Source organism: Kogia breviceps, chromosome 1 (genome assembly GCF_026419965.1).
Source record: "Kogia breviceps isolate mKogBre1 chromosome 1, mKogBre1 haplotype 1, whole genome shotgun sequence".
NCBI lineage: Eukaryota > Metazoa > Chordata > Mammalia > Artiodactyla > Physeteridae > Kogia > Kogia breviceps.
Window position 1 is genome coordinate 20,700,391 of NC_081310.1, and position 17,502 is coordinate 20,717,892.

The 17,502-nt window shown below is 48.5% G+C and overlaps 1 protein-coding gene across 8 annotated transcripts in view; it reads right to left on the reverse strand.

Annotated features, from left to right (window-relative positions):
• The window catches only part of SUSD4 (sushi domain containing 4), a 134,750-nt gene that overhangs the window by 17,824 nt on the left and 99,424 nt on the right, over positions 1-17,502 (reverse strand). For all 8 annotated transcript variants that reach the window (XM_059069452.2, XM_067028227.1, XM_059069446.2 and 5 more), the window contains one exon: positions 14,042-14,230. In XM_059069452.2, coding sequence (XP_058925435.1) covers positions 14,042-14,230 — 189 coding nt within the window. The remainder of the gene's footprint in view (positions 1-14,041; positions 14,231-17,502) is intronic.

Here is a 17,502-nt window from a genome sequence, read left to right on the forward strand (position 1 = left end):
CCTAACCACAGTTTTGCAGAGCAGATGTCGTTATGGCCTCATGTATACAGAGAAGGGAATCGAGGCTCAAGAAAGTGAAGTTACTTGTCCAAGGTCAAATAAATAGAAGACCCAGGATTTGACCGTAAGTGAGGCTCACTCCGAAGCTATGCTCTCTCACTGAGCCTCGCTGTAGGGTCTTACATGTGCACAGGCACCAGGGAGTGTCGGCCACCCAAGGACCAGATGTGACAGAATGGATTTCTTGATCTGCTAAGATGTGGGCTGTGCACAGTGGGGTTAGAGCTCGGCGAAGTCTTGGAGCCTCGAGAGAGAGAAGAAAGGCAAGATGGGGGAACCCTGGTGGACGCAGAGCATTCCTGTTGCACTTGCGGGCGTCAGCAGGATGCTGTGGACGGGGCCAGATGAGAGGCGAGCTCGGGGCAGGGCTGTGGGCGGAGTCCAAGGATGCTGGCCAGCTGGGGTTTGGGAAGCTTTGAAGACGGTCCTTCAAACCTGACACAAGAGGTACAAGGAAGACACAAGAAGCATCTGCTTCTTCTCAAGCCGAGGCAAGGGGAGGACGTGGTGTGGGTTGCGTTGCGTTCCCCCAAAAGTTCTGTCGAAGTCCTAACCCCAGGGTACCCGTGACTGTGACTTCACCTGGAAACTGGGTGTATTGCAGATGTACAAGTGAAGATGAGGTCATATGATAGTAGGTTGGGCCCTTGATCCAATATGATAGGTATCCTTACAATAGGAGAAGAGACACACAGAAGGGAGATAGCCAGGTGAAGAAGACACAGACTCATAGGGAAAACACCACGTGATGACAGAGGCAGAGACTGGAATGGTGTAGCCATAAGCCAAGGAATGCCGAGGCCACCTCTAGAAGGAAGGTGAGTCTCCGAAGGAACGTGGTCCTGTCAACACTTGGATTTTGGACTTCTAGCCTCCAGAACCATAAGAGAAGACATTAATTTTATTTTAAGTCACCAGCCTGTGGTACTTTGTTCCAGCACTGCTGGGAAACTCGTACACCATGAGTCTATCCTTGGCCTGGGAGGAAGTGGCCAAGTGCTTGGGCCAGGTCCACAGGGAAGCAACCGACTAGAACAGGAGGGTTTCCTGGCTAATGTCCAAATGTCTCACTGAAATAACCAGACACCAAGATTTCCTCAAAGTGAAGTAAAAAAAAAAAGAATCGTTTTACATGAAAGTGGTTATTTCATGAGCTACGCTTCGGTGGATGGAATGGAATAAAAGCAGTGCAGGAGGACAGCATCCCAGGGCTGGAATCTGAAGAGCTCCTTGGGGAGATACCATTCTTCTCTTTGGGTTGTGACGGCAGAAACCATGTTGGGGAGCCTTATGCTTTGGGGATAGTAGAGAGTCACTCACAGTTAACTCCAAGGACCACAGGATCTTTGAAAAGGTCAAGTAGTATGGGAGAGTCAGGGTCCTCTTACACGCAATTTTAGTCATGGTTGTCTATAGACCTCTTAACTTCCTAGCTTCCTACAAATTTACGTTTCTTCCCAATTCAAAAAAATTTCCCTTGGAATAAGGTATTTATGGCATGAAAATACAGATTGATGTCAGCACAGTTGTTTGCCTGTGACCTCCTGAGCTAAGGACTAGTTTTAAAATCTGAAATCCAGTGTAACTGGCTTCTTTAAAATTCCAGCTGTTTCCACCACATTAACGCCTGGACCTGTTACCTCCCTCCCCAGGAGTGGAAGAGATGGCGTTGGAAAATGCATTAGGTTCTCATCCATTGAAGAACAAACTGGCCAGCACGTGAGCAAAGTCCTAGACTTTTCAGCAGGAGCCCCAGGTACTGGAGGAAGAAGAGCGATCAGATGCAGGGCCACCTCCGCTAAGCGCTTTGAATTTACAGAAATCTGGGCACAATTGAGGGTCGGGCACCATCTTTTTGCAAAAACAAAACCCCAAGCAACAAAAAATCCTCCTGTACAGAAAGAGAAAATGATTGCGAACACAGATATTATGTTATAGTTTCTAAAAAAAAAGAATGATGCAAGACACCAAGATGGACACAGACAGGTGTGAATATTTTACCTGCCTAACATTCCAGACTTCTAATCACTTTAGGGAAAAAAAGGGAACTCTGGTACCTGCTTGTGAAGAAAAGTGGGGTTGTGGGAATTCCCTGGCGGTCCAGTGGTTAGGACTTGGTGCTTTCACCGCTGAGGGGTGCGGGTTCAATCCCTGGTCAGGGAACTAAGATCCCGAAAGCCGAGCAGCTCGGCCGAAAAAAAAAAAAAAAAAAGAAAAAAGGAAGAAAAAGAGAAGTGGGGCTGGGGGTGGGAACTGGGGAGGAATGACCCCCAAGCCACCCTGCCGAATACTTCCTGGTGACTCTGGGTCTGTAAAAGGCAGTGAGGGACTGAAGGGATTTATTACCTTCTGTGTTGCACCTGATTGCAAGAGGTTTTATTACCATGAAATACATGTCATCTAACTTTCCAGAGAGGAAAGAAGGAAATAAATCCTGCCTGGAGCAGAGATGGAGAAGATATTCTAGAGTTTAAGGAAAAACACCAAGATTTTCCCTCTTGTCTATTTTCTGAGCGTGATGAAGTCACCCTCTCGGCATAGGCAGTGTCTCAAACCACTGGCCGCGGCTTTGCAGTTGCTTAGTTGTGCGTTCCTTTCACTGACCTGACGTTTAAGCATCACAAAATAAAGACCTCTGCTTGCACGCCTGTGAGCTTTTCAAAAACATGAGGAGACTGCAAGGCAAAGCAGAAATACGTTTTGGTGAGAACCATGAACGCGGTGGCTGAAAGGGATTGGTCCCCGCGTCCTTGTCCCCTCGAATCCAGCCTGGCCTGCAAAAAAAGGGGTGAAAGATCTCAGATCTCTCTGCCATGGAAGGCTTGGAATTCAGACTAATTCAGAACGCTGACCCCAGGAGAAGCTCGCGTGTAGGAGTCTTGTTTTATACGAGGGGCTTCCACTGCAGAAAATGTGTAGCACCCCTACTGACACAATCTGACACAGGGTTTCGACAGCATGAGGGGGCTTCCAATTTATTCCGTTTCCGAGGATTCAACCCCACCCCTGTGCCTCGCAACCGGGAAGCATTTCCATAAATCACAGGAGCGATGGTGCCTGGCTTCAGATCCACTGTGTCCCCCTGGGGCCTGAATCTGCTTCAGGACAGGCTGCCTGCCCGGGTGAGAGCTGAAGGGTAGGGGCCTTGGGAGAAGTTGGGTCCAAGCCCATCTGGTGGGATCCCATCTCTGAACGTGACAGTACACTGGTGGGAGGGGGGGGGCGGTTAGCCAAGCCTCCCGTTGGTGTTCTCTACTCTCCTTGATTTGGTGAGAGAAACCAGTCCAGAACTCTGCCACCTTTGCTTGCCTTTGGTGGGAAAAGGAATCAGTTCTCTTCTTTGATGTCAATGTAAAATCTCTGCAATTGAATGAGGTTAAAAAAAAAAAAAAAAAAAAAAAAAGATGATCCTAGGAGAGCTGGACGGTTGATGGCTACATGTTTCCAAGGAGGTTAAAAGGAAAGCAAGGTGGTGGGCAGAGATTGCCGAGGGGCTACGGCTGGCAAACAGCAGGCCTGGAGAGAGAGGATGAGGGGGAGTTCAGGGCCATCTATCAGATCCGGAGTCACACAATTCAAGAGAATAAGAGCCTATAATGTAGTAGCTGGGAAGCCTGAGAACTTGGTTCCACTTGAAAAATAGGAAAAAGGTCTCTTGGTTTTCTTAGGATTTCTTAGTGTTTCTGGATTCAATATAGAAAAAAAAAAAAAAAAGAAAGAAAAAAAAAGAAAAGAATCATGAAGCTTCTTGACGCCACGGCACAATCTACTCTTGAATACAAGAGAGACGTGTGCCCAAGAAGAGGAAGTGCTACAGCAGCAATTACTTATTGTATAAAGAAAAGAGAGAGAGGAAAATTAAGCACAGTGGTCCCTCAGAAATGCTGCTGTGACATGCAGGCGGCTAGTTTCTGGTAATCACTCTGCTGTAACGTACGAACAGTACATGGAAATGTTAGAATAATTTACTATTGCTTGCGAACAATAAATTAACAAGGTTGCTTGCTAGTTTGCATTTTCTTCTAATAAAAAACCCCATGAGGGTCACAGGCAAGGTAGCTGTAATACAAACAGTGCCGGATACAGGCATTTTCATTGCCAGGAAACAGAACAGGAGAGGATGTGATGCCCTAACACGTGTGCCAAGATGGCAGAAGACATTTTCAGCTCACAAAGCGACCTCCGCGTTGCTTCAGACAGGGTTTCTCCCTAGCCAACGTCACTGACACATGACACGGGGACGACCTGAGATCTCTTTTCCAGGCCCAGGGAACACACCTGTCCTCAGGGAACTGAAGAGTCTTTTGTTTTTGAGAATAAGATGGAGAAATCCCGAAAGACTTTGATGGAAGTCGGGTGCCTAATGAGGGTTCGAAACTAGCCATACTTGAAGGCTGGGAGTCTGAGGAGACGGGGGAATTCTGCTATGACCTGGCACATCACTTCATTTCTCTGGTCTCAAGTTTCTAAGGAGGCAGAATTAGATGAATGATTTTCATACTTTGCACTGGGAAGCTCTTTCTTCAAATAAATCTTAAGTGGAAACACGAGATGCAAGTATGTAAAACAGTGCCATGGCGGCGGGGTGGGGGGGGGAGGTGAGGCAGCTGGAACAAAGCTACCTTGGACCCTGCTGGCTTCCTAGGGACCCCTGGGGTCTCAGAGCCTTGAGGACAGGACAAAACCACCCTGCCAAGTATTTCCTAGCCTTGTATAATCCTCTTACATTTGGAAGAGAAGGAAAGGGAAGGGTATAGGGTCAGATAAGCAGATAAAGAAGCCCTCTCCCCCTCTTCCCATATAGAGGCCCCACTGCTACACTGAGTAAACAAGAGAGAAAAAAAAGAACATTCACTGCTCCTGTCTTCATTGTCTGCCGACTCCATTTCATTTGGATTCAGCTGCTGGCAGGATCGCGGGTGAGTCTGCAGGAAGCTTGAGAGCCCAGGAGAGACTGATGGAGACCCTGGTCCTGGCCAGCCGGTCTCCTCTGAATGCTGGGAGGCCTGGCTGTGGGTGACCAGTGGGTCGCTGCTATTATCACTCCAGTTTTGGTGAGCAGGACTTGAATTCCTAACAGCAATAGCCCCACAGCATTTAGTACATCTCTCTGGTTGCTACCAGAGTCCTAACTGGGAAGGAGGGAGGGAGAGAGGGAAGGAGGGAGAAAGAGAAGGAGGGGAGGAAGGAAGTGAGAGAAGGGAGGGAGGAAGGGAAAGTTCCCATGTTGTCCAATATTATATGCAGTGCAGCTTGGGCCAAATCATATAGTGTATCCTCCTCCTCCCTCTAAGATCTCTTACATGATAAAAATCCACATTATAGGGAACATCAGCAGAGAAAAAAAGTGGCCCACCGGCAGCTGAGCAGATTATTCAGAGGGCAGGCACCTGGCCTCTGGGGCAGGAGCCAGCAGGGGCAGGAAAAGGAGCACAGCTGGGGAGTCAGGTCAGGGCTGGATCTTTTGAATCTTTTGAATCCTGGCTCTGCAATTTACTCCCCGAGGCCACGTTACCAGCCTGCTGACTGTCAGTGAAGAGGGGCATAATAATACCTGGAGTTGTTTTAAAGCTAAAAAAAGGCAAGTGAAGTGCCCGGTGCCAAGAGGACGCCCAACAAACATCTATTTCCCCTCCCTGCCAGTTGCCTACTGGTGACCAAGGCTCACGGGTTGACTGAATACGAGCCTCCGGGAAACTGTCAGCCGTCGTCCAGGGGAGAAACTCTCCCTTTGCTTTGCTCCCAGAGCCAGCGGAGGACAGGATGGCCTCTCTGGATCGGTGTGTTCTGGTGCAGAGCAGAGTCAAGGAGCGTGGCGGCTAGGAAAGTGCCTCAGAAACCAGCGCTTTCCACTCCCTCCCTTGCCATCCAACGAAACGGACTCTCTGCAAGAAGCAGAGCTAGGATTAGAGCCCAGGCCCTAATCTCCAGCAGGTACCCTAGGAGTGCCTGGAAGGGCAGTGTGGGTAGAAAGTGTGAGCTCAGGGGGCCCCCTGCTGCACCGCTTGTGAGCAGGGTGACCTTGGGAAAGGGGGGAGACTCTCTGAGCCTCGGTTTCCTCATCTGCCGTTGGCACCACACTTAGTTCTCACGACGCTCATTAGGATGAGAGATCATGCGGTAAAGGTGCCTCCACAGGGCCTGGCATGGAGCAGGCATCCACAAACAGTCAAAGGAGGCTTCAGTTACAATAGCTACACATTGATGAGTACATATGCCACGTGCCGGGGGAATGCAGGGAGGAACAAAGGTGCTCTCTATCCTGGAGTTGCTCCTAAGAAGAAAAACTTCTGATCTGCTTCTCCCTGTTCAAGAATGTAAGTGAGGAAGGCAGAGAAGACGAGCGGCCTGGACCCCCCACGTTCAGGCAGTCCGGTGGTGCCAGAGCCAGGGTACAGGGGTGGGAACCTCGCTGGCACTCCCAGGAGCCGAGACCTCGCACAAATCCACTCATCTCCAGCACTGCTGATTCATTGCTGCAAAGGGTGTGCCAGGGTGCAGTGCGTAGGGTGGGGGAAAGGTGAACTGGCGATGTCCAAGGCTTTCTAAGCTCTGAATTCTATGATCAATGGTCCCAAATCAGCACCAATGAATCCTGCTGTGACTTCGTTCTGTCATTTCCCTTGACTGACTTAAGATTCAATACAGACGTTTCCAGCGAATTAAGAGGTCCAGTTGGCCACTTTGTGGTCGAGGATGGCTGGGCGGGAAGGCGCGAGAGACCTGACTGTCCTTTGCTTGTCTGGTAAGACATGGCAACAGGAAGGACACAGCTCCACGGGAGCGCGTCTGACTCTGGTTTAGGGGATGACACGGCGACACGTGACCTCACCACGGGCAATAATTTACAGCAACCTTCCTCGGACCAGGCCTGGACTCCTTTCTGTGCTCCGTATTTTCCTTTTGTAAAATGGGAACCACCTTGGCACAGGGTGGGCTGTGATTATTCCTTTCAGTGTTATCTGCCCAGGATAAGATGCAGGGCAGGTCTTTTCTGAGGAGGCCCGGGTTCTTCCTCTCTCCTTCTTGTTCCTACACAGGATTCATTTAAAGTGCCGAGGCGCTTCTGCGTGAAGGCAGGGCTCCTGGAGAGAGATCCCTGCCGGCGCCTTTGCCTCCGGGAGCCTCTTGTACCAGAAACGAGTTTTGACTGGGGAACAAAGCACACTGCAAAGGCCGCTCAGGAGCTGGGAACCCTCCCCGTCCAAACTGGCTTTGAGTTTTGATCCCAAATTGGAACCTTTCAAGTAATTTCACATCTGACCAAACAGGATTTTTCAGTTTTTTATTTTTCCTTCTTTTCTTATATAAGGATGCAGACCTAAAAGGACCCCTGGGCACTCTTCGGTTCTTAGGAAATCTCGCTGCTGCCTTTCCTTGTAACTGCATCGGAAACTGATTAAGCTTCCATCTCTGACCGGGCGAGCAGTGAAATGGATGGGAAGGGGCGGGTGGGGTGGGGTGGGGTGGGGCTGGGAATTACTTTGGGCATTCTGAGTTTGGGGACTGATTGGATTTAAAAACAAAACGTCTTGGCTATTCAGCTTCTAATGAGGTCAGGGTTGCTTGTTCCTGGGAGAAATGCCAGCCATGAAGCTGAGACAGTCTGTTGAAAGGTCAGCACTGGGGAAGTCCCCGCCTAAGTCATGGCAAATGAAACCGTACGTAGGCCGCTACGGTTCCTGGAGCGATTTATTTCTCTGTTTGGGAAAAGCAAACACTCAAGCACAACAAACTCTCCTGGGCCCCGGGGTCCGTGCTCATGGTCCTCCTGGGAAGCCCGTGCTCCCGCTGCCTTTGGAGTGGAGCCCAGGCACCATCTGGCAGACAATCCAACACAGCAAAAAGTGGCTCACCCTCCCCAGTTCCTTCAAAACCATAGAGACCCCCTTGGGAACCCTTCCAGGCGGCCTCAGAGCAGGTAACAATCTTCTCTCCCACCAAAGGCCCTGAAAACGTAGAAATGGAATTTTCGGAACTGAGCCCCACCTGTGTAGAGTGAACTTTCAGGAACTGCACATGGGATGGGTGAGCCCAGCGAGCAGAGACCTCATGTCACTAGTTTGCCTCTGTATCCTCTGTGCCTTGCAAAATACTTGGCATACGAACATACAAATTTTTACTGAACGCATACATGAAATCTCGCAGGCATTTATTTAAAATAGCATATACCACTGATTTGGGTTTCCTTCTTTTCAAACTCTAATCTCACTAAATGTTTGACTGGTCCTGTCTAGCTCTGATCCCATCTTTTTCCGCAGAGGCTATTGAAAGAAGGACTTTTGGTTAGAGGGTCCAGCCCTCTAATTTAATGGTTGGGAAACAGAGGAAACTTTAAGTGGGGAAGTCACAACCAGGGACTAAAAACTCCAAGTTTGAGCATCAACCGTCTGTCCTCCCGGCCCTTGCTACCTGCCTCAAAGATGCAGTCATGTGAACTCTGCTGTCGTTACCCTGCTCCCAGGAATTCTGTCAACAGATACCCAGCACCCGTGTTCCTACTTCCAGGACATTTGAAAACTTGAATGTGAATGGAGTGTTCCGATACTGGAGGCTTTTGGATGGTTCTTCCCCATGCGGACAAAGAGCCCTTTTCTGCAGCCACCTGTAGCCAGCATCCCTTGCAGCCCTAACATCACAGTGTCTATGGGATTCTGGGGAGTTAGTACCACTTCCTAGACATGTGTCTTTGCAGCCTTGCCTGTAACCGTCTGTTGCATGCTTGGTTCGTTTGCTTATTTTTACGCCCCTCAATATCCTCCTATACTCCACCTTCAAACCATTGGGCCGGCACTCCTCACACACTAAGACATGTTGCCTTGGCTACTGAGCTCTACAGAGCTTCAAAATGCACAGTCCTCACAAATGAGTAAGATGTTTAGACTCTTTCTCTTTTCCCAAAGCCCAAGCAGAGACAAAAAAACACACTTCTCTTTGGCCTTTGGGGAAAAGAAACAAAAACTCATAGATCCCCAGACAGAAATTTTCATTTTACGATTGCGATACCACCGACCAGAACTTTCCTTTCACTCTTTCCAAATGCAGAAGCACGCACGTGCCCTTTGGTTAAGGTAGCTGTGGGCATACGCGGTGCAGTCTGTGATGACGCGAGTCTCTAGGTAACGGGACTTGTCATCTTGTTCTCCCCATTCGACTGGAAGGTCTTCAAAGTAAAGGATGATGTCCTTTTCTTTCTCTGTAATTCCCCAGAGCCCAATTCGGTGTCTCTCTGTGTCTACCAGGTGTCCAATAAACACGGCCGACAATGTAAACAGAGTGCTTAGCACTTACAAATGAGAAAATGCCCACATCCACTGTCAAAGGTTTTTGTTTTTTTTAAAAAAAGATTTCTTGGATTCAATGCGTGTGTGTGTGTGTGTGTGTGTATGAAAGAGAGAGAAATGAAAGCCTCAGAGATGAGACGACCTGAGAATGGAAAACATGAAGACACACAGAGATAAAGAAAAGCACGCAGCCCCACAGCGAGAAAGACCAGCACACAGAAACCCACGGGGCTCCTTCCAGGCTCAAATTTACATATTCATGTATTTTTAAATGACGTAACCAACACTGGGGTCCAAGATTTTGTGATTTCAGGTGTTTTACCCCACACAACCCGGCTGTCACACCACTCAATAAGCCAGGTGCCACAGCCCCCAGGCCTTTGAAACACGTCACCCACACCTTCCTACTGGGCCTGGGGATTCTTGCCACCTTTGGTGAGGCTGCCAGAGTTTTTCCTTGCAAATTATAAAGTCCTTCATGAAGCCAGGCCTCAGTTATGGGACTGTTGACATGGAGTGTGACAGCTGCCATTCAACACTGGCGCCAGCAAAGCCCGCTCCATGCCACTAGGGAGAGGGGACACCACGTAGTGGGAGAAGCCACGGCCAAGGGTGGGTAGTGTGGACAAGTCACGCCACCCTTCAAGGCGTCAGTCGCCCGGTCTGCGAGAGGAGACACAAGCCCTGCGCAGCCCAGTGGCTGAAGCGAGGCTCTGTTGTAGCGGGGTGACTCGTGGGCGCGTGCGGGGCAGCGGGGAGTGCTCTCGGCCGCCCGGACTCACGGCCCCCTGCAGCTGGGATTTCTACAGGGAGGAGAACTGGACTAGAAGGACAAACCGCTTCCTGTGTGATAACTGTTTTAAAGTTTTTGACGCTTTAAAAAAATGGCTATGGGCTTCCCTGGTGGCGCAGTGGTGGAGAGTCCGCCTGCCGATGCGGGGGACGCGGGTTCGTGCCCCGGTCCGGGAGGATCCCACGTGCCGCGGAGCGGCTGGGCCCGTGAGCCGTGGCCGCTGAGACTGCGCGTCCGGAGCCTGTGCTCCGCAACGGGAGAGGCCGCAACCATGAGAGGCCCGCGTACCGCAAAAAAAAAAAAAAAAAAAAAAAAAAGGCTATAAAAATATCAAATTGTAAAGAAATCAGAACAAATTAGATAACGCATAATTACATAATGTACCTTAGTGATAAAGCATGAGCTTCCAAGTGGCAAAGACCCTTGTTCGAGTCCCCACTCCCCCACTTACTAACTGTGTGACCTTGGGTGAGTTACTGAGTCTTTAGAAACCTGGCCTTGCTCAGCAGTAACATGGGATTAAACATAGTACTTGTCTGGGACTTCCCTGGTGGTCCAGTGGCTAAGACTCCACGCTCCCAATGCAGGGGGCCCGAGTTTGATCCCTGGTCAGGGAACTAGATCCCACATGCTGCAACTAAGAGTTCGCATGCCACAACTAAAAGAAAAAAGATCCCGTGTGCCGCAACTAAAAGAAAAAAGGTCCCGTGTGCCGCAACCAAGACCCGGCGAAGCCAAATAAATATTTTAAAAAAAAACAGTACTTGTCTCACAAAGGCAATAGGAGGACTAAACGAGATGCTCTGTCAAACATTCTGATCCATAGTAAGCTCTCAAGATGACTGGCAATCGTTATTATTGTTCAGTACTTCCTCCCATTATCTGGTATTCATCTTATACAAACACAGTTAAAAGTCTGCAAGTAACCAAAATCTCCTCTGAACAACCAAAACGATGTTGCAATGTAAATGCATAAAAGCCTGGGTATTTTGTTCACGCAGCCATGCCCAGATTCTCACCTAGTGTGACTCTGTACACAAGTCGAAGAGTGATAATAATGATGGACACTTGATCGACCACCTACTGTGCCCCCGGCGCTTCACTAAACGTGTTACATTTGTTATCACACCGGACGTTCACAGTCCCACAGGTATAATCGTCACCCGCACTCTACAGATGAGGAAGTAGAGGCTGATAGTAGCTAAGTGACTTGCCCCAGGTCAAACTGATTAAGTAGGAGACTCAGGACGTGAACTCAGCCAGTCTGATGCCAACCCACACTCTAATCAATACCCTTCGCGCCTCCATGACCATCCTGGTGATCCCGTCTCCAGGCTTGTGGCAGGTTAGAAAAAAGAGCTCGAGGGGTGGAGGGAACTGAAGTGACAGGTACAGTGACATGTGATGGACTGACGGATTAACAGGGAGACTGGAAAGGGAAGGGGATAAAAAGCTCACAGAGACAGGCTTCCATGGCACAGCTGTCCAGACCCGGTCATATCAGGGGTCAGGACGCCCTAATATATATTCAAAGCCCCCAAGAGCGCCATGATTCCACAGCTCAGTGCGGTAATTTTCACTCTGCCATCAAGAAGAATCAAATTGTGTGCTCAGGGAGACAGAAAAAAAAAAATGAGGGGATGGGGGGGCCGTGGGTGATATATTAAAGGGGTGGGTAGATTCCCTTGGGACAGTGCCTCTACGTTGAATACCCTTTGACAATTTGCATAAGTAAGGCACTGCCTTTGAAAAAGATGATACACTATTCAACTAAGAGTTAAGGAAATACCAACACCCAGGTGCATCTGGATACTTTTTGTTCGTGGATCCTTACCTTTTATTTTAACCCAGCTTCTGTCAAGTCTTGAGACAAAAAACCCTTTAGTCCTCTCTGCCTCTCTCAGTTGAGAATCATGTCTCTGGTGCCTTTAGCCAGGGTAGCATTTAAGGGTCTCACAAACTAATTGCATCAGGTAGTTTGAAAGGAACATGTATTGAAAATAAGGATGTAAAGATTATTATTTTTTAAATGGAGGAAAAAAAGGTATTCGGTGGCCTTCTTGTCACAGGCAGCTGTCACCTGGACTTTTAGCGTCCCCTTCGGGCACAGGCCAGGCTGGCAGAGAAAAAGGGACTTGTGTTAAATCACGAGACTCGTCTCCAATCAGAAGCCAGTCACGGCTTCCTGTTCATAACCTTAGCTCACTGCCCCTTGAAGTGAGATTTTGTTTTATGCCTATTCACATTACAGTCCCTAAGCTCCAGAAAAACTGCTTTCAAAGTCTCAAAATGAAGCTTAGAATATGACGGCTTGAAAGGTGTTTGAACTGAATTTGAAAAGATTTGAAAATAGCATTTAACGTTGATATAACTGTAACATGATACCTTCAACAGGTCCTCTAGTTCTGGTTATCTGAGCAGGGAGAAACGTCCAGGAACCAGCAAAGCCCCCATTCACCAGCAGCCCACACTCACCACGCCGGCCAGAGGGGTCCAGACGGCAGAAAAGCTGTTCCCAGTGGAAACAGAGGGGATACCCTTATCCCTCTGGGCTAGGGTTGCCAGATGTGGCAAATGAAAATACAGGACAGTGAGTTATAGTTGAAGTTCGCATAAGCAAAGAATACTTGCTGACCATGAGTAAGTCCCGTCCAATATTTAGGACATGTTCACATTAAAAAATTATTTGCTGCTTATCTGAGATTCAGATTTAACTGGGTGTCCTGTATTTTCTCTCTCTCTACTGTGGGCTCTGACCCCGTAGGAGATTTAGGATGGGTGGGAAGTAGGGGCGAGCGGAGGTTCCGCTTACCAGCCTAGAAGAAGAGCACCACTGATGGCCCTTGGCTGGCATTCTCTCTCCTTCAAGCACCAGGCTTCCCTCCCTTCCACCCCTTCCTCCTTTCTCTCTAAGGAGGCTCCATGGCTCCAGCCAATCCATGGTCTTCCTTAGGAGACACCTCGGATCGCTCTGGCTGTCACCCCCCATAAACACACCTCCTAACCTGACCTCGTCCCACACTGAGGTGCAAGTGTGGAGGCAGACGGTGCTTGTAAGAACTTGTTTGTCTCTAGGTTCTACTGTGTCTTGATTTGTTTCCCAAGAAAAGCTGCAGACGGGCTTTGGAGGGGCTCTTGATTGGAGATGTCCTTTCATTTTTTTCTCTCCCCGTATAGACCCCCCTCCCGCCTACTGTATTCAGATGCCAAGAAGTAAATCGGTGTTTGTTCCCCGCGATCATAATTTCAAGACCTGAATTAAAGTGAGGGCTGAGCCAGCATGCCCAGCTTGCCTAGGAGAAGTTTCTATAGACTCTATAGACACTGGCCTGATTCCAGCAGTGGATGTTCTGACCACCTCCCACCCCGACCATTTCATACTACTGATTAGTGGTCTTGAGTGAACCACACTCAAAAATCATCACATATATTTAACAAAAACAAGGAGGAAAGATCTCTTGGTTTCAGGCTTCCAAGTGTGTGCTTGCAGAAAAACATTTAGAGCCAAGTCATAAAATGAATAGAAATAGGAGGAAACAATGACACAACAATAAAATGAGGGGTGAGATTAATGATGGCATGATACAATCTGTTTTCATTTGGTGCAGAGAAAATTAATTTTTGAAGACACTTCATTTAACTTTGCAGTAGTTTGCAGTGTAACCTTTGACGCTTGAAACTTTTCTCTTTCATCCCCTTTAAGCCTGAGAATGGGGGAAGCCAGTTTTATGTCTGGTTGTAAGTATTGTTTCGTGGCAGATGATCAGCCTTGCTGCCTCTGCAAGCAACGTGTACCCGGGGAACAGAAGTTATTGCTGACCATAATTCTCAGCTCTTTACCTCCTATTGAAACATCCACTTTAATAAGCCAAAATTCAACTTCCAAAAGAATAAGATGTGATACCTTCCAGAGCAAGGCACCGGGGTGGGCTGGACGACCAGATAAGGTTGTGTAAGCACTCAAGATACTCCGACCCCTCGAGTTTGAATCCAGGAAAGCAGTGATAGGAGATCACAGTCCCCACTGGGAAGGAGGTCTGGAACTCGGAGATGTTCACGTAGCCATTAGAAGAGGCAAGCGGTCTCAGGCAGCCTGCGACGTGGGAAAGAAAAAGGGAAGTGTCTCACGTGGTCATCTTTGTACCCCTGAAAGACAAAGCGCTGTATGTCTTTCGGTTCCCCCCGCTGTCAACGTGGCATGGCCTCCGAGGACTGCACACCTTGGTCTTAAATGCTCAGACCTCCTTATCTATGTACCTATTCTATTTCTAAAGCAGGTATTTGCTTGTATAGTTGCAAGTGGCCTCAAGAGGGTCAGACGAGTAGGGAAGTAGCAACGGGAGGAGGAGCTGAGGACTGGGACACCCCTAGCCAGTGGTTCCAGCCCTGACTGCGTGTTAGAATCGCCTGAGGAAAATTTTTAATTAATTTATTTTTCATTGAAGTGTAGTTGATTTACAATGTTGTGCTAATTTCTGCTGTACAACAAAGTGATTGAGTTATACATATATATACATACATTCTTTCTTATATTCTTCTCCATTATGGTTTATCACAGGATACTGAATATAGTTCCCAGTGTGATACAGTAGGACCTTGTTGTTTATCCATTCTGTATATAATCGCTTACATCTGCTAATCCCAACCTCCCACCCCGTCCCTCCCCCAACCCCTCCCCCTTGGCAACCACAAGTCTGTTCTCTATGTCGGTTTCCGCTTCACAGATAGGTTCATTTGTGTCATATTTTAGATTTCACATATAATATGATTTCACATATAAAATGATACAATATGGTATTTGTCTTTCTCTGACTTACTCAACTTAGTATGATAATCTCTAGTTGCATCCATGTTGCTGCAAATGACATTATTTTGTTCTTTTTTTCATGGCTGAGTCATATTCCATTGTATATATGTACCACATCTTCTTTATCCATTCATTCATCTGTTGATGGACATTTAGGTTGTTTCTATGTCTTGGCTATTATAAAAAGTGCTGCTATGAACATTGGGGTGCACGGATCTTTTTGAATTAAAGTTTTGTCCGGATAGATGCATGGGGGGGGGGGTTGCTAGGTCATATGTTAATTCTATTTTTAATTTTTTGAGGAACCTCCATACTGTTTTCCACAGTGGCCCCACCTACTTGCCTTCCTACCAACAGTGCAGGAGGGTTCCCTTTTCAGCTGAGGAAATTTTTTAAAACACCAGTGCCCAGACCTGTGCCCAGGTAGGTATCCAGCCTGGGCACCCCTATCTTTTTTAAAGCTCCCCACGTAATCTTAAAGTGCCCTCGGGGCTGAGAACCACTGAGGTGCCACAGAGGAAAGAGAGACTATTTCCTGTTTCAGCAGTGGTGGCGGGCAACTTGAGAAGGTTAGAAGAAAACTGGGCTCCACGGCAGCAGATAATGGAACAGACACCTGTCTGACGTAGTGCAGCGAAAGTTTCGAAAATCCCATGGCGTCTTGGGTGAAATAGGAAAGTAACGTGTAACGCGGCGGTTCTCAAACTTGAGAATAACCCAGAGAGGGCTTGTAGGGCGGACTGCTGGCCCACACACCCAGACCTTCTGGTTCAGTGGGTCCGTGTGGAGCTCAAGGATTTGCACTGCTACAGGTTTGCGGGTGCTGTTGCCGTGGCCCCGGGCTTTGAGCAGACGTGCTGTAGCGAGTTTGTGGACCACGCACAGAATTCTGTGTGCCATAGGAGTGAGCATGAAGCCTGGATCCCTGCTTCTGTAAAACAGTAGCTGCCTTTTGTCCTGAAGCCTGTGCAGCCCAGTGGAACATTCCCAGTGGCACAGCAGGCCACTTGGTGTGGCATCTGCTGTGATCAGTGAATTTCTTATTGGCTTCAGCAGCTTCACTGGAGGGAATAATGACCCTGCAGAGCCGCGCTCTTCCCGGGGAGAACTAATTGTGTGTGAAGTAAATAATGGATAATGGAAAAACCTACTTTCCCTTCCAATCACCAAGCACAAATTATATCACGCAGGCACTGCCAGCAGATGACGGAACTCCTCTCTTAAGATGACTTTGTGACGCATTACAATACAAGCGTCGAAGAGCTGTGTATTCAGAGAACTGCTCGGGTCGGCGCCTTAGACTGTGGTGTCTGTGTCTCTATCAGAGCAGACACAGACACCGCAGTGAGGGGTGCAGAATATAGGAGGCATTCACTCTGGGGCCGTCAAGGGTCAACCTGCACTGCTGCATCCTGGTGTCCTGGAGCCCCGCAGACCCCACAGACCCCAAAGATCCCTGCCCGGAACAAGCCACACTCAGGATGGACCAGATCAGAAACGCACGGTGCCCAGCCATCCTTTTGGGCAGTCCCAATGGTCTTAAAGGATTTTTTTCTTTTTCAGAGCTGAAAACTGACACTGTTCATGGCAAAAGTGAAATGTGTGAAGGGAGTTTGGCAGTCAGGCATAAACAGGAAAAATAATTGAGGAAAAAAAAAAAGGATAAGCAAATCAACACCAACAAGGGAATGTGTTAGAACCCTGAGCAGGGTTCCAATGTGTGGGCACACGTGACCGTGCCCCTGCCCCCTTCTGGGAAGGACTGTGGTTCTGAGCTACCCACGTGGATAAACTGCATCCCCTAAGTAAAAAACTAACTCTGACCCACAGGGAGCAGGAAGCATCAGGACCTGGATCTCTAAAACACAAAGTTCTGGGGGAAAAAATGGCCTTGGAACGGTTCCCACCTCCGACCCCAAAAGGAGATGAAAGGGGTTGGAACACGTGCAGCCAATCAGAGAAGGAAAGCTATGCCCACTCTTGGTTGGAGGACAGCCTGTCCTAAAAATACAGTAGAAAACTGGCTTCGGCTCAATAGTTGAATGTGATTTCTATTTGCACTTCAAGATAATAGAGAGACGGTTCCCCAGGCTGTAGCCCCTGGATCTATAGGTGCAAATAAAAATTACAGGATGAACTGTCACTCGAAGGGCCAATTATATACCCCCTGGGGGCTCGAGAGGCGTCAGGCTGTCTAAAGCAACCCTGCTGTACCCACGCGGGTGTACGTCAAGGGGCAGGGGCTGGAGGGGGGTACCAGGGCCCAGACCAGGGGCACCTCCTCTGTGGGGAATCGAGGGCTCTGAGGAGGGCTGAAGGTGGGCTGTGGGCTGTATTGCTGTTTGAAGAAGCACACCTTTCAAGAGCGGCCGGCCAGCTCTTTTGTTGCTGCAAAAAACATCGAAGCTGTGGTATGACTGAGATTTAGTAAAGGGGGCTAGAGGGGAGGGGCAAGAGGGCACAGACAGAGCGAGAGGCAAGCCTGCACCTGAACTCGTGACAATGACACCCCAAGATGTCTATCACCATAAGGCATTTAAAAAAAAATCATTGGGATA